General features: G+C 43.9%; 2 protein-coding genes across 2 annotated transcripts; one reads left to right on the plus strand and one right to left on the minus strand.

Moving 5' to 3' along the window:
- Positions 1–1353: 1353 nt before the first annotated feature.
- On the minus strand, positions 1354–8356 carry cln6b (CLN6 transmembrane ER protein b). The gene is made up of 8 exons (XM_067493957.1): positions 8295–8356; positions 6686–6803; positions 6412–6510; positions 6133–6321; positions 5695–5750; positions 4049–4174; positions 2036–2164; positions 1354–1501 (listed from the first exon to the last, which is right to left on the minus strand). Exons 1-8 carry the CDS (start codon positions 8354–8356, stop codon positions 1354–1356), a joined length of 927 nt encoding a protein of 308 aa, XP_067350058.1.
- A 1813-nt stretch (positions 8357–10169) lies between these two features.
- Positions 10170–15216, plus strand: fem1b (fem-1 homolog b). Its single transcript, XM_067493484.1, has 2 exons — positions 10170–10915; positions 12272–15216. The coding sequence occupies exons 1-2, from the start codon at positions 10668–10670 to the stop codon at positions 13905–13907; spliced, it is 1884 nt and encodes a 627-aa protein (XP_067349585.1). The 5' UTR covers positions 10170–10667; the 3' UTR covers positions 13908–15216.
- The last annotated feature ends 1682 nt before the right edge of the window (positions 15217–16898 follow it).

The raw sequence follows: 16898 nt of genomic DNA on the forward strand, positions 1-16898 counted from the left end.
AATCGCTGTATCTCATTCATGACCTGCTGCTTTCCTATGTTTCCCTGTTGCTCGTCTCGCAGGCGTCCACCACCACCCCGACTCCACCTACAGTAGCCCTAGAGGGTTCCACCAGGATCTGCTTCAGCCTCAGTCACACTGAGTCTGAGTCTGCACCAAAACTTTATTCCAGTGTCTATAGTGTTGAAACAATGACTCATAGCTGCACCTCACTGCTGCTATGGAAGAAATTAATATTCATATACAGCTATGTTGCATGAAAGATGAACTTTTCACAGGGCGAATCGTTGGCATAGTTCCACTTTTAGAAATGTCATGTGTTCATTTTCTTAATTCTACCTAAAAATATACAATAAGAGAACGTGGAGGAGGACTGGGCAGAGGTTGGGGTGTCCAGCTTTATTCCTTGCCAGGTGTGTTCAGTCAATCAGAAGCTCACGTTTTTCCCTCCACCCCACCCTCCTCTAAAACTACAGAACTTGCCTGATCCAGGTCATCAGCAGGGACAGTTAGAAAACCATAGACCTCTTAAAAGTCCAAAAATGATTGAAAACCATATCCTGCCTCTCAAAGATCCACCTGTGCCGCAGGTGGAGCAGGTAATTTAACAACCCTGTCCTATACAACTGAACTGCAAACTCGCTCATGTTTTTGAGAATATGTTGACATGCTGAACATATCAATAAATTGTTATCGGACGACATATTTCTGTCCAGCAAAACATCCAATCTTGCAGCAAAATACCAGGTTTCGTTTTCTGCCGTAATATGGGATCCTGCTGTACAATTTCCAGTTTGTGTGACTACAGTGACATTAAAGTGTTTTCTGGTCGAGCTGACAGCAGCTGGTTAGGGTCAGAGGAAGGTCGAGGGCTTTTACACAAAATGTGTTACTCTAACCCTAATGTCATCGCTTTTCGTTTTTGTTTCTGTTTGATGCTTCAGTTAATACACTGGGATCTGTGCTTGTGTCATTAATATCATCATCTGTCTCACATTGTTCTATAAACAGATCTGATCTGGAAAATCCTTTCATTATTGTGAAATAATGAACTGATTTGATTTTCTTTGAGCACATAATTGAGAAAAGGTGAGACATGGTGCCCTGTTGAATTGAGAATGGATGAAGACAGATGAGAAAAAATGTTTGTTCCCTTTATTGCTGATTTGACAGGAGCGAACACAAAGAAACCTCGTTTGTCTGCAGCTGGAAGGAAAGAAAACACATATTGTTTGTGCTTTAAATTCAATGCAATCATCAAAAACATTTTTCATCCATTTGCCCAAATGTCTTATTTATCAGGCTTTTGTAAAAAATGTAGTGACCTTTTAGAACATGCTGATCTGATGTTGATCATCGCTGGGCGTTCTGACAGAGGTGGAGGGTGAAGACGGCTCGTGGCTGAGGGATGTAGATCAGTCCAGGGTGTTTCCTCCTCAGGATGCTGTCGTTCCATAGAAACATCACCCAGACCAACACCAGCACCAGAGCTGCTGAGAAACTAAACACACACATTTACTTATTAGGCCAGTAGCACTGTCATTGTTCAAGAGACAGGGTCCCCCCTGGACAGGTCTCCAGTCTGTCTCAGGCCCAACACAGAGTCATTCACACAGACAAACATTCACAATCACATTCAATGCTACAGACGATTTAGAGTCACCAGTGAACCTAACATGCATGTGTTGGGACTCTGTGAGGAAACCAGAGGAAAACCACAGCAGCATCCAAACAGGATGAAAAAAATGTGTCCTCAGTGGTGCAAACACACCAGCATTAGGACAACAACACCCTAACATTTGTGTGCTTCAATCTGTTCGGCGTCCTGAAACCGCTGATTCCTGCTTCCAATTGCTGCATCGTGTGGAGAATCGCTTTTCACTGGGACAAAGCTGACACAGACTTGTGCAAGCTGTCCCTAGTTCAAGCTGTTGATGTGCAGGTTTAGAGCATTTCCACTAAAAAATGTATCAGATTACTTAACACGTGCCAGAGATCTGCACCACACTGCACAGAGAGTCACATGTGTTCACACCTGCACAGCATGAAGAGGCCGTCGCCATCAGGGACCATTCCTCGCCTCCTCTGGTGCATCACTGTGGCGGTCATGGCGAAGAAGGTGAAGATGAACAGGATGAAGGTCTGTCCCTCACTGATCAGATACCTGTTAGGTACGATTAGATGCTGTGGTCACGGGTTCAAACCCCACTGTGTGCAAACCAAAATGTCAGTTTTATCAGCTTTGTCATCTTCATGTTGTTCAGCACACAGTTATCTGCACAAATTAACTGTTAATTATAATAATCAGCGATACATAAAGCTGCTTGGCAGCTTAAAAGCTTCCCTGAATGCACCACAGGACATTTCCAGAGTGGTTGAAAGTAACAAAAACTGTGTTTAAATAGAGCTTGTATTTGGTGAGAAAAACGTTTCTCAGCTTTTACTCAATAATGTAATTAGTCAGCAACACCTGAGAACTATCAATTATTACTAACACCTGCACACACACACCTACACACACACCACAGTTTTTCTGCACATAGATTTCCCACAGAATGTACTTTATGCTCAGACACACAATAGTTTGACACACATTTGAAGTTTCAGTTATGATGTAAACATCCTGAATAGGGTTCACTTTTGTGTTGTGGGATCAGGATCTAGATTTGAGAAAAACGCATTAAATTAATGTCAGTGAAGATTCTCAGTCATCCAGGTTTGGTTGTCCGAAGATCTGAGCTAGGCCTGTAGTTATCCTAAGTGGGCCTTAAACAAGATAGCGTCCAGATCCAACAGAAGAATGATGGACAGAGCAGAGACTTAGAGTCAAAGGAAAAACCTGGTGATTCCTTACATGGCTGGAGTGTCACAGAAGCTCAAAAGGATCTTCAGAAAACACCACATACCTGTTCACTTCAAACCCACCAACACACTGAGGCAAAGACTCGTCCACCCGAAAGACTAAACACCTAAACACAAGAAGAGCAACGCAGTGTTTGCAGTCCAGTGCAGTGAACAGTGCTCTGAGCTTTAAAATGGAGAAACCAAACAGCCTCTACACAAGAGGACGGTCCAGCACAGGGGAAGCAACACCTCAGCACCAGAATCAGCATTTTGGACAGAGAAGACAGATGGTATGAGAGAGGAGGACGTGAAGCCCTTTATGTTCACATGGAGAATTGTTCTCTCAACAGAGGAGGAGGCCTCAGGCACAACCTGTCCCCTTTGTCCATTCTGGGGTTACAGCTGACTATAGATCCATCCGTCCATCCTGCCTCCCTCTGTGGGCTGATGTCTGTGTTTGCCCCTGGTAAAGACCTCGAATTTCTCCTGCTGCCGGATGGATTTTGTTGCCTAAAGTAAACATGTTTTTTGGCCAGTTACTTTAATGACTGATGCTGTCATTTGTCTCTGGAGGACAGTCTTATTGGTTTCAGCTTGTGTTCTACTTAAAACAGCCCTGAGCTTTTTAGATTGGGTTAGCATTACTGTTGAAGGAGTTTAATCTCTTTCTGCTGTCAGCAGACAGACTGATCTGTCTGGATGATAGCGTCTCAGAATGTCAATGAGCTGAAGTCAAGTGAAGAATGCAAGATGGGCCTCACACAAAATAAATGTCAATTTGTGCAGGAGCCTGTTCCAGGGAATCCATCTCACTGCAAACTGTTTCTTCTGACATGCAGATAAATGTTCTGCACTTATATAACGCTTTTCTATCTATTTGCACTCAAAGCGCTTTATGCTGCTTCTTATTCACCCATTCACACTCACACTCACACACACACTCACACACCGATGAGGGAGCTGCTATGCAGCTGGCCAACACTCACCGGGAGCAACTAAGTTGGGGTTCAGTGTCTTGCTCAAGGACACTTCGACACGTGAGCAGAGGAGCTGGGGATTGAACCAACAACTGTGGGATTGGTGGACGACCGCTCTACCTCCTGCACCACAGTCGCCCCTACACCATACGTTACAGTGACACACACACTGGATGCTAACACACAGTCACATGACAGACTACGATGTACACGTAAAGTGGTCTGACCAGTAGTAGGCGGTGTTGGGGACAAGCAGCATCCACGCTGCTGTCGGCATCTTCTGCATCTCCTGCTTCCCGCAGCAGAAACAACTGCTGAAGAAGAGGAGGAGAACGATGAAGAGAGGAAGGTACCTGCAGGAGACAGGATTAAAACAAGTTAGAGTTCCACTTCAAAAACTTAATTTACCCCGAAATGGCACAATGTTTTCAAAATTCCTACTCCCAGAAAAAACCCATGTGAGGACGTAGTGCCCTCTAAAGATCCAGTAACTCTGTGGCTTATAGCAGTGTGAACATACCTGATTGGTTAAATGCCACACAGCTTTTTACACCCGAGAAGTTTTTAAATCCCACTGCAAACTGGGGTTGTTGCATCAGAAGGAAGCAGCTCACGAGCTTTGCGGAGCGATGGACACAAGAGGATGTGCGTTTTGCTCGTGTCAGCACAAAAAGGGATTTTCAGCATTGGAACTGAAAATGTGCTCCGTCACACATTCATGACTTCTCACAATTATTAACAACTACTGTAAAAAGGATGATTTGCAAATCAGCGCTGAGAGCGGGTTGAAACGGACCCAACTGCCTCCAGGGTCCCAAGAAGAGAATTACATAAAGTTGCCACGTACAACACATCTCACAGCTCCTCCATCTAATCTGCACAGGAGGTGAAGTGTCGCTGTGAAGGGACTTTAACAACACACCAATGATCACAGCATCACAACTGACCACAGAGCTTTATTATCCTTTGATGTGAACACTCATTTTCTGACTTACTCATTTTTAAGTACACACATTGTCATCAATGTCCATGTGTCCAGGCGTCCACAAAGACGCGTAGAATCTACAGAGCATCTGCAACATTCAGCTTGTTCAGTTATTTTGCAACTCTGCAACTTAATGTAGGTGAAAACTGTTTGGTAGCAGTAGTCAAACATGAAATTAGACTAATGTCAAAGATTTCACGCCTGTAAAATTTGCTACTCCCAGTAGAAAAAGAGTGTAAATATCAGCCCGGTCTCATTTCCAAGGCGTCAAAAAGTGTCTCATTGTCTTACATGCTGATGCTTGTGGAAGTCTATAGTAGTATATGTAGTGTATGAAGTGAAAGTGTCACAGGGAAGTAAACGGGCTGGTGGACAGTCCAACAAGAGACAGGACTTTTCCACAGGAGACCAGGGTTTGACTCTACATGATGATCGGATCATTGCACACGTGTTTTGTTTTTTTTTGTTATAAATCTTGTAACGTAAACTTACCCAGAAGTGGTTTTCACTAACCCGAACCCAGTTTTTGTGCGTCTGCTCCCTGAGCGTCCAACAGTTACAGCAGCGCAACGGACGTAAGAAGATGCATAGGAAGTGACACAATCTGACTTTGTGACATGACAACAAATATTCAATGTGGTCCAACTGGTTTAGAACAGTTTCAATTGGTTTGAATGTCTAATATTCCACCTGCTTGATGCAAATTAACAATTCACTTTTTCATTATTTCAAGAAATCAGTCTGATCAACTCTGACATTTGTTTTTGCTATATGAAAGCAGTAAAATGATGCCTGCAGGAGATTTTTAACCAACAGGGAACAGGACACTGTAGAATATCAAACCGTGCTATGAGAGGCGTCATACAGCACTGCTTAACAAGCTCTTACCACAGCAGATGACCGAGGGTTTTGTCGTAGTAAAACAGAAGCTCGAAGACCTCGATCTGGAAAATAAAATCATATTTATCACTGTTCACATGTTTGTGGCCAAACTTCAGTTACATTACATGCTGCATCACAGGATAAACACTCACACATCATTAAACAAACGCAGACATGAGGCGACAGTGAAACGTGCTGGAAGTTATTTCTCCTCTGCTGTTTAAGACTCATTGAGTTAGCAGATGACAACAGTTTAGAGTTTTAAATCCGATTCCTTAGTGAGCGTACTATGCTGAGGTTACTGGTCATGTTTCTTCTTTGAAAGCAGAAGAACAAAGTGATACAAAGTGACTCAAAAATAATGAGGTTACCAGAAACGTCCTGGAAAAAAATAACATGGAATTTCTATAAAAGCAAAATAACAAACTCTGGTCCGGCAACTACCAGAGTTGAAGGCTCCAGGTTCTTCATGACTGGGTTCTCTCTGAGCGTCAGGTGCAGCTGGTAGCCAATTAGCAGGAGCCGTCGGGTGATGGAGTCGGCCACCAGGTGGAGGGTGGTTCCCATGACGACAGCGATAATGCTGAGGTGGACAGCAGAGCGAGGAAGCTTCCTGGGGCTGCGTTCAAGCATCTGCAGCAGAAGAACAAACAGCGTGATCTGAAAGGTTTTGATAGCAGGTTATTATCCAGTGCACAGTGACGTCACAGGTGTCTGAGTTACTCCGAGCAGCAGGAGCGGAGTCGTGACGTTGTACAGGATGTGGAGGTATTCTGCAGCACCAGGGCGGCTCAGAGGAAACCAGTCTGCAGGGAGGACGAGCTACAAGAAGATTGAAGCAGAAGGAAAAATAGGTTTAATATTTTATTCTCCCTCAATAGTTTTATTCTGTCTGACTCCATTTATGAGTTTAAAACTATTCACACTATAAAAGTCTACTGGGCTTTTATTTTGATTTTGGTCCTGCCGGACAGAGCAGCGCAAATCAACCTGTTACCATGACAACAGTTCGGCCCACATCCAGGATCCAGGTCTGGGCAGTGAAGACGAGCCAGAGCTTCAGGTGGAACCGATACTTGGACAGAGGCTCCTTCTCTGCAGAATCGGCCGAGCGGCTGTAGAACACAGCAGAAAAGAACAGTCGCAACAAATGTCAGAACCACGATGCTCCTGTTCCAGTTTGCTCTGTCCAGTCCTCTGTCCACTCACTCCTGCAGGTCCCTGCAGTGTCCCTACTGTTTCATCATTTCTCTTCCCAGCCACCAGATGTCCTCAGACACACCTGTTCCCCTGTTCCCCATCCTCTAATCACTACTCTCCCGTAACTTCCTCACCTGTTTCTACCTGAGCTTGATCTGCGTCTCATCTACCAAAGTTCCCGTGGTTCCCGTTTGATCTGTCGGAACATATTTCCAACCCATGTTTGAGAGCTTCTCAGTTTGCAAGTCAGTGTTTGAGACATGGATTTGTGAGAGTGGAGACAGATTTGTCCTCACAATCCCAACCACGTGCTGCGTCTGTGTCCCCTCAGGTGTTTCATCTGCTCCCTCAAACCAGCTGGCATGCAAGACTTTTGAAGGGCCAACCAAAATAATAATGCAGCTTTAAAAGCATTCAAAGATTTAGTTCAAATAGTTCAGTCAGTCTTTTAGCTGAGTTTGTGCCTGAATCAGTTCATCGTGTCTTATTATAGGTCATTATAGCATAAATTGTCTCCAATGAGTCCATGAACACTATGTGGTTCACAGTAAACCCACTTGGTTCTGGCCTCTGAATGTGTTGTACTTTTGCAGGTTATTGTTATAAAAATTGCTGCAGAAAAATCACAGTCTCGATGTCTCGGTTGTCCACATATGAAGGACAGAGTCTCATAGTAACCGGGCTGATCTCTGCTGATAACTTTCCCACCGTTAAACGTCTGCACTTGCGTCATTTCTTTTAAAAGGGACAGTTTTGACCTGAAACTAAGCGATGGAGCAACAGTACCATCGAGCAAGTCCTGCTGAAAGCGTGAAGTGAAGTGTGACGTGTGTGTGTGTGTGTGTGTGTGTGTGTGAGTGAACAAATACAGGCTGACAGAGTAGGTACTGTTAGGAAAGGATACAGCAGAGAATCTCTGATGTTCTGCTTCCACATTTCCCAAACTCTCACATCCTGGTTCCATTTCTACTCGTTATGTAATCAGATTACTGACTAGCATCCCCAGCCACAGCAAGCCAACAGTGAAGAACTTAATGTTAAAGTTAAATATAAGTTTTACATTTCACTGTCAGGGATCAGTTAATTTTAGTTATCCTTCATCTCTATGTTTCACACTGCATTTTGTCCACACAGCTATTATGATACTTTGGTTTTTTTATTGATTGCTTTTTTTTTCATTCTCAAACAAAAAACTGAAATGAAAACTGGACTAATGTGGCAGTTAATCAGATGTTTTTCTCAAAGACTAAAAGACATAAATCGGTCCAATCCACCCAGTTCTCATGAGATTTTCCTCCTCTGGTGGCTTCAAACTTGATTGAGAGCAAAGATGAGCTGGAGCAGCAAGTGGAGGGTTGATCATCACAGAGCTTTGGGTTTAAATATGAAAAGTTGACTTTACAAACCTGCTCATGAATGTTGCTGCATGCAGAGCTGAGTTCTGTCTCCTCCGCACAGATGGATGCATGTTGCTCTTCTAGTGTTTGATGCTAAAACACGGTTTAAAGAGCTGCAGTGTATTCCAGTCTCAGTGAGATCCTGCTGCCATCACCTCCAACTCTTCCATCATTATGGACTAGTTTGTTTTCAGAGCTCCTACTCCACCTTGAGCTCCTCCTGAAGCTGAAAGTGTCTCCTTGTGCTGACCAACAGCCTCTGGCTGGGTCAGACTCTCATTATTATCTGGCAGCAGATAAGCCTGTAATCCGTATAAACCTCCTCTCAATTGTTTATTAGACGGCGTTAATCTGATTTCAGATGAACACGGTCAGAAGCTTATGCTGCAGCATAAAGATCATAAATACATTTTTATTAACTGGAAGGAATTTGGGCCAAAGAGAAGTGATGAAGAGACGAGTCTGCATCATGTGACTGATTTCAATTACTGTCCTTTGTTTTTCTGTCCTCGTGCCTCCTGCCAGTGTCACATCTAACCACCAGATGTCCTCGTCTCATTCCATTTCCTGGTTCACCTCCACACCTCAGCCTGCATTTGCATGATTTTCTCACCTGCTGCCTGTTCTCTAATCACCTCCCCAGGCACAGACCGCTCAGTGTTGTGCTTTGATTTAGCACCCAGCCTGTTTCCAACCTCTGGCTGCCTCCTAAATGAGAATGCTGCAAAATATTTCACATGAGGAATAGGAATGTAAGGAGGGTGTAGCTCTGAAGGGGACGATGAAGCTCTTTACAATGTCAGGCTCATTACACCATTTGAGACAGTATCTCTGTAACTCAGCTCACACACACACACACACACACACGCAGAGTCATAGCTGTATGAAGAGTCCTGCACATACCTTGACTTTCTCATCATCTTTCTTTGTTCACTTTCAGTTCCGACTCTTCCTACTGAGGAGGTTTATCAAAGCATCACTGTTTTTAATTCTATTTTCTAACTTTTCAACTTTAGTCAAGCCAAGTAAACCCTTCTGAACAAACTGTCTCTTTCAAATCCTCCAGGACAGGTGCTATCTTTCTTTGTGCAGTTGATTAGTGTGAAACATGTAGACTCAGTACAGAGTACCCCAACTCTGGTTTGTATTCTCTGCAGTTTCAGTTTGGCAATGCCACAGAGAGGGCTTCAGTTTGTGACAGGCACAGCAGCATTGTTGCTGACATCATGGTTATAATGGTACTGCACTTTCAAACTCCTTTTGAAAGGAACAAAAGACCTGATGGTGCTGCAGAAAAGTCAGAAGGTCACTAAAGTCAGTGAGAATATACTCTTCAGTGACCTGGTTACAGTCGTGTTTCTCCAGCAGTTTCCCTCAGACTGAGGCTTGCAAATTCTTTTTAGTGTTTTGAAATGTTTCCTTTATGTTTACTAGCCAATATTTAACTGTGAAGCACTGTGTAACCTGCCATGTAAATAAATGTTGCTTTTCTTGTTTTTTATCGTCTGTCACTCTTTTGACAGTAAAAAAGAAAGTCAGATTACTGACTATATGCTTCCAAAGGAGGCATAAAGAGGATTAATCTGATTACTCATGTGATGCATGTATAGGTGGAGTTACATGTAAACGTGCTCCCTGATTACCTGCTTAACCTGATTTCTCTGAGTAACCCGGTTAATTACATGCATGTCAATGAACTGGATGTCAAATGCACAGCAGAGGTAATATTAAACAGGATGTGTGTAATTTTTTCCAAAAAAAGCACAGACAATGAAATTGTGGTTTTACTTATGGCTTTGTTTTGTTATTTTAACTCTTGTTCTGTGTTTTGTATTCACTGAATTTCGGAATAGTGGAACATCTATCTGCGGAAGAACGTTCTAGTCGGACAAGTTTTCCAGTTGAACAGCAACTTCCGGCAATTGCGAGATAATTAAAGGTGAAAGAGCTTGTATGTGTTTTTGAATCTTTTCCCCACATTTTAGACGAAAACGCCTCCAGACGAATAAGTCTTGAATATTCTATAGTCAATGACAAGAAAAGACTTTAGTTTTTTAACAAACCTGGAAGAAAAAAGTGTCGGTGTAAAAGAAAAAGTCTGTAACGTTAGCAGACTAGCTAACCGGCTAGCTCGCTCAGCTGACGCCTGATACTCAGTCGGAGACAGAAACTGGACGCTCCGGGTCGGGCGGTTTAAGAGAAGCGTCTCTCTAGCTGGGATCCGCTGCGTTTCTCCTTTGGTTTTTAGAGAGAAACAGACTTTCATGCGAGCGTTGGGGCTCGTTTCGACATTTTAATGGGAGGCGGCTTGCTTTGCAGGTGTGGACATTGCAGGCGTCATTTGCGAAGAAAGCGGAGGTCCTGGCTACTTGTCGGGCTCAGATGGAGTCTCTGGCCGGCTACGTGTACAAGGCAGCCAGCGAGGGCCGAGTCCTGACCCTGGCCGCACTGCTGCTCAACCACTCGGCGACTGAGACCCAGTACCTGCTGAGCTATGTCACCCAACTCGCCGGGCAGAGGTCCACGCCACTGATCATCGCAGCCCGGAACGGACATGACAAAGTGGTCCGACTGCTTCTAGACCACTACAGAGTGGACACTGAACAGACCGGCACGGTTCGGTTTGACGGGTAAGAGCTGCCATTCGGCGGGAGGGGGTTACCAACCGGGCCTCACAGTTCCAGGTCCCCCCTGAGAACCAGACTGGTTACATGTCACTTGGTTTTACTTACAGAGCGGGTTCACCGTTTTTCTGTCGATAGTAAGCGCCGCCATCATTAAACATCATTAAAGTCTAGTTCCTTGAATTAGTTGCAAACTTGGTAAATTGGAGAAGAATCAGCCATGTTAATTCCTAAACTGTCAATCTTTAGTCTTGGTCTTTTAAAGAGAGTCTGTTTAATTACCAGATATGATCAAATCAGCTAAAGGTCAGGTCGAGGTACAATTTTTCATTTTTGCTTTATTTCTTCTGTGTGTTCAGTAACAGACAACCTCCAGTCTGCAAAGCTGCCGCTGCACAGCTGAAATCAGCTTTTATCTCATGTATAATCATCTGGTAATTATAATCTTTAATAATCAAAGAAAACCTCACAGTGTTCCAAAGATATTGAATAAGGAGGTTGTGAAACTAGCAAATGTTCTCATTGATGATATTGTAGTGACAGTTAATTAGTTAAACCAATAATTTCATCTGTACATCATTGGTTAGTCTGAGTAAATGGAGAAATATTGACACCGACATGTATTTGGGGTCAACAGGTGCTCAGCAACAAATTCTTTACCCATTTTACAAAGACAAATTTTAGACCACAAATAGTGGCAAAAGACAGATTCTGATCTAGCACTGTTCCATATCGTAACAATTGCCTAGAATTTCTCCTCATCATCATGTCACTTTGGAAAGTGTGGTGCAAAGTCAAGCTCACACTTTGGAAGAGTTATGTGTTTGGTATAAATGCACCTCAGGGAATTTGCTATGAACTGAGATTTTTCACACTGTCTTCCTCCAATTTCCCTGTGATATGTAGACGAACTGTGAAAATGTAAAAACTGCAGCTTTAAAACTTCCCTTAACCTATTAATAAATAAATAAATAAAATGTGAAGTGGTTCACCTGGACAATGGAGATCTGTGATTTTTACAGCCAGGAAATAGATTCACATAAAGGAAAGTTGTGGCCAAAAACAAAAAACACAAATTGTTGCAAGTTGCTCTTACTGGGTGAGAGGGTGTGTGTGTGTGTGTGTGACTGTGCAGCTGGTAGCAGTGTATCAGTACTGCAGAAAATAAATATTGGAACACTTTCAAATATTCTGAATTGGTGTGTATTACAGGACAATATTTTTGATTCTAGCCGTCACAGTTTATTCATGTGCTTTCTAACTAATTAGTTTTTCTGAGCCAGGCCACTTGAAAATCTGGATTAGTCAAAATAAAAATCGTTAAAAAGTAGACTAATTATGTTGTCTCTGTCCGGCTCGCAGCTACGTCATCGACGGGGCCACAGCACTGTGGTGTGCAGCTGGAGCAGGACACTTCGAGGTGGTGCGTCTACTGGTGACTCACCAAGCCAACGTGAACCACACCACTATCACCAACTCCACGCCGCTGCGGGCTGCTTGCTTTGACGGACGCCTGGACATCGTTCGCTACCTGGTGGAACACAATGCAGATATCAGCATCACCAACAAGTACAACAATACTTGCCTAATGATCGCAGCCTATAAGGGCCACGCGGACGTAGTCAAATTCCTGCTGGAGCAGGGTGCGGACCCTAATGCCAAGGCCCACTGTGGGGCCACCGCCCTGCACTTTGCAGCTGAGGCGGGACATCTGGAAATTGTAAAAGAGCTGGTGCGCTGCCAGGCAGCCATGGTGGTGAATGGACACGGCATGACGCCGCTGAAGGTCGCTGCAGAGAGCTGCAAAGCTGATGTGGTGGAGCTGCTGCTGACGCATGCTGACTGTGACCTCCGCAGCCGCATCGAGGCCCTGGAACTTCTGGGAGCCTCGTTCGCCAACGACCGGGAGAACTACGACATCCAAAAGACTTATCAGTACCTTCACATGGCCATGACGGAGCGTTTTCGTGATCCAGATAACATCATCGGCAAGGAGCTGCTGCCGCCCATTGAGGCCTACGGGGGGCGCAGCGAGTGTCGAACGCTTAAAGACCTGGAGGCCATTCGAGTGGACAGAGACGCTCTGCACATGGAGGGACTGATGACCCGGGAGCGTATCCTAGGCTCGGACAATGTTGATGTGTCCCACCCCATCATATATCGTGGTGCTGTGTATGCTGACAGCATGGAGTTCGAACAGTGCATCAAACTGTGGCTTCATGCACTTCACCTTCGGCAGAAAGGATCCAGGAACACGCACAAGGACCTGTTACGCTTTGCCCAGGTGTTCTCCCAGATGGTCCACCTGAAGGAGCAGGTGCTGGCCTCTGCTGTGGAGCAGGTGCTGAGCTGCAGCGTGTTGGAGATTCAGCGCAGCATGGCTCGGGTGGAGGCGGCGGCTGAATCCGAGTTGCAACAAGCCATGGAAAATTACGAGTCAAATATTTTTACCTTTCTCTACTTGTCCTGCATCTCCACCAAAACCACCTGCAGTGACGAGGAGCGCGCCTCCATCAACAAGCACATCTACAACCTCATCCAGCTCGACCCGCGGGGCCGAGACGGCTCCTCTCTGCTCCACCTGGCCATCAGCTCCACCACGCCGGTCGATGATTTCCACACCAACGACGTCTGTAGCTTCCCCAACGCCCAGGTCACCAAGCTGCTGCTGGACTGCGGCGCACAGGTCAACGCTGTGGACCATGAGGGCAACACCCCGCTGCATGTCATCGTCCAATACAACCGACCAATCAGTGACTTCCTCACGCTGCACGCCATCATCATCAACCTGGTGGAGGCCGGTGCTCACACAGACATGACCAACAAGCAGAAGAAGACGCCACTAGACAAGAGCACCACGGGCGTGTCCGAGATCCTGCTGAAGACGCAGATGAAGATGAGCCTCAAGTGCCTGGCTGCTCGTGCCGTCCGGCAGCACCAGATAACATACCGCAACCAGATCCCCAAAACCCTGGAGGAGTTTGTGGAGTTCCATTAAAGCAGAGCCAAAGGCTCAACACGATCCAAGGACAGACTTTGTTCTTAAAGAAGTTCTTAGTTTTCTAACAGATCCAAAGGGTGCTGAGGACGATGAGTCAGTGCTAAAACATTTTTAAGTGTTTTTATAAATGAAGCGTGTAGATTATTTTTCTTTTTTTTTTTTCTATGAGATTATTAGTTGCTCAGTACCAGCAGCCAGCAGAGAGAACCATCACTACACTGCACCTTGTTTTGCCTTATCTCCATGCCAGGGAGCTACTGCGTACACCATGTTACTGTGATTCTGCAGCCTGAGACAATGTGAGGGGGAGATGATCAGGAAAAAGGTGACTGCAGAATCAACCAGATGCTTTCTGTGCATCCATCCCTCTGATCATCTCTCACACGTAAGCTTGATATTTAACTTGAACAATAATTTTTACTGTTTCTTTTTTTTTTTTTTTTTTTTTTTTAACTGTAACAATGAAGTGGTGAGAAAAGCAGGAAACAAGGGTTCGACTGCTGGACAGAACTTATTCTACCAGGTTTTTAGTTTATTATATTTTAGAAGCAGGTCATGTTAAAGACTTTACTGGTAACAATTATTGGGTGGAATATTTGTTCTCACACTGAGGCCCAACGCACTCTCACCCCTGTAAGCTTCCTGTCCACCGATTGATTGCAGTGAAATTGAATGTTAACAGTATTTTGAAATGTGGCATGTTGGCAAGCGATTCCCAAGCTCTTAACACGTAGGAGAACTGTTTCTTCATTTGACCTTCACAGGTGCAACGTGTCCAAAGTAGATTTTTATTTTTCCTTTCTCAAACCATTTAATGGCAATAAATTCTAAAGGCTGGAATAGGTCAATACTGCCTGATGTTCACCAAGGAAAGGAATAAAATTAGGCATAGGTGAAAAAAAAAACACTTCTGTGTAAAAGAAACCTATTTGTTAGTTCGCTTTAATTATTCCAATAATTTTGTGGGTCACAATGAACGTTTTTATTACATAGGCACCTGTAGGGAAAAGTAGGATCCGAAAAGAAATGCATGTCTGTCTGGTAAACTCCTTAAATTTGTGTTGGGATTTTTATTTTATTTTTTAAATCATGATTAACCTCAGAGGATGAACATTTTGTAGTTTTAAGAAAAGACTTACTAACCTGCAGGTTTATCTGGAGAAAGGCAACATCCCAAAACTAAAAACTGGTCCTTTTTGTGTTTGTTTCAAGTTGATGGCCACTTACTTTTTGCCATAAAAGTGTATAATTTCCAGTTAATAAAAACATGAAGCAGATTTCCCCAGAACCTGCTACCAAGACTCCACTGACTATAATTGAGTTTGTATTTTGAAATATGTCTGAGTCTGGTAACAAAATGTTAGACTTTTTTTTATTTCTTTAAAGTTTTCTTCGAGGCAGAAAGGGAAACTCATTTATTTGACTTTAGACTAATTCTTATAAGGTGTCACTGTTCTTTCTTTGGGCTCAAACCTTTCAGACCAGGTTTGTGTGTCCTCATGTCTTTTTCACTTCTGAGCTTTTCCTGAGGTATTTTCCCATGACTTTGGTAAATGGCCACTTCTATAGCTCTTTTATCCAAAGTGCTTTAGAATGTCGCTTCTCCTTCACCCACTCACACACCTGACCCACCGGGGGCAACTTGGGGTTCAGTGTCTTGCCCAAGCACATTTTGACAGGGAGTCAAAGCACTGACCCTGCGGCCTGTGGACGACTGCCTTACCAGCTGAACTGCATCCTACTATTGACTCAGTTTTCCTCCGATTCCAAATCAAAAAACCTTTTTAATCTGAGAAATTCTAAAATATTGAAAAATGGTTTTTAGTTTTAGGCTGTTTGTGGGTAAAAAGACTCTTAGAGCCGTGACACCTGAATGTCGGTCGCCCTAGTTTGTCTTGCACCATATGCACTAGTCAGACATTTTCAGCCGATTCCGTGTGTTGAATCAGCGGTTGTCCTGTTGGTGAGTGAGACATCTGTGATTGGCTGCTCATCTTAGCGAATCAGTGCACAGAGACCAAGGGATGGCACCGTCTGTTCTGCCACTTTCAACCTCCTATAAGACACATTCTTGATAATAAATATTTATGAACCACCTGTGGTAAACGAGTAAAAATGTTAATGCCCCTGCTTGTTAATCCCTTTAAAACTCAGCAGACTGCACATAAAACACCCGTCATGCTCAAGCTGTTTGCTTCATTACTGTTTTGCATCAGAGAAACACTGAGAGGCATTTTCCTTTGAAAGAAACTTCAGAAATGTTTCCACCGAGGAGGAAAGAGTTTTATTTGACAGGTGTCGCCAACCCCCTTTTATCCAGAATGGACTTGATTTCCTGCTGGTTCACCCATCGGATCAGCTGATCCACAGCTGTCTACATATTGAAACAGTAAAAACACCTTAAGGCCAATTCATAGTTTTGATGCCTGCTACAGTATCTGTGAGCTACATTTCATCACCTACCAGTTTTATGAAGATTGAGGCAGACTCATGCAACCCAGAAACTTGTCTGCACAGCAGCTCATCTTTATTATGAAATAATCGTAATTTGTGGATAAAATAGTTTGATCAGAATCAGACATAATGTATTAATCCCTATGTATGTCAGTCCCAGCTCAGCCCGAGAAGCCTGCTGCTGCAGTGATTTGTCTAAAGATAAAGGTCCATTAATGCGCAAACACTTTGTTCCGGAGAATTCTGTAACCTTTTCCTAACGCACACTTATAGAGAAAGAAGTTGTATTTCTTGTCCGTCACTTTTGAAGCTGCAGGAAGCACGAACCTCTCAAACCAAGACTGAAGTTCAGATTTATTCTAAGGGAGACGACTCACTAAGTGCAGGAATAGTTTATGAGGAAGCAGAACTTCACACATTTAAGCCGTTTTGCTGCTGTTACAACATGAATGAAAGCTGCTCAAAGGCCTGTTTCCTGTTTTCCTGGAGACCCTGGTGTCATTTACTTGTCAGGTGCAGGAAAAGGTCATATGA

Source organism: Channa argus, chromosome 23 (genome assembly GCF_033026475.1).
Source record: "Channa argus isolate prfri chromosome 23, Channa argus male v1.0, whole genome shotgun sequence".
NCBI classification, from domain to species: Eukaryota; Metazoa; Chordata; class Actinopteri; order Anabantiformes; family Channidae; genus Channa; species Channa argus.

Excerpts from the sequence above, each read along its gene's own strand:
- cln6b (XM_067493957.1), bottom strand. The coding sequence starts at position 8,356 with ATGCATCCATCTGTGCGGAGGAGACAGAACTCAGCTCTGCATGCAGCA. Across the intron at positions 5,751-6,132 it reads ACCTGGAGCCTTCAACTCTG|ATCGAGGTCTTCGAGCTTCT; the intron begins GTAGTTGCCGGA and ends TTTATTTTCCAG. Across the intron at positions 4,175-5,694 it reads ACCCTCGGTCATCTGCTGTG|GTACCTTCCTCTCTTCATCG; the intron begins GTAAGAGCTTGT and ends TGTCTCCTGCAG.
- fem1b (XM_067493484.1), top strand. The coding sequence starts at position 10,668 with ATGGAGTCTCTGGCCGGCTACGTGTACAAGGCAGCCAGCGAGGGCCGA. Across the intron at positions 10,916-12,271 it reads GGCACGGTTCGGTTTGACGG|CTACGTCATCGACGGGGCCA; the intron begins GTAAGAGCTGCC and ends TCCGGCTCGCAG.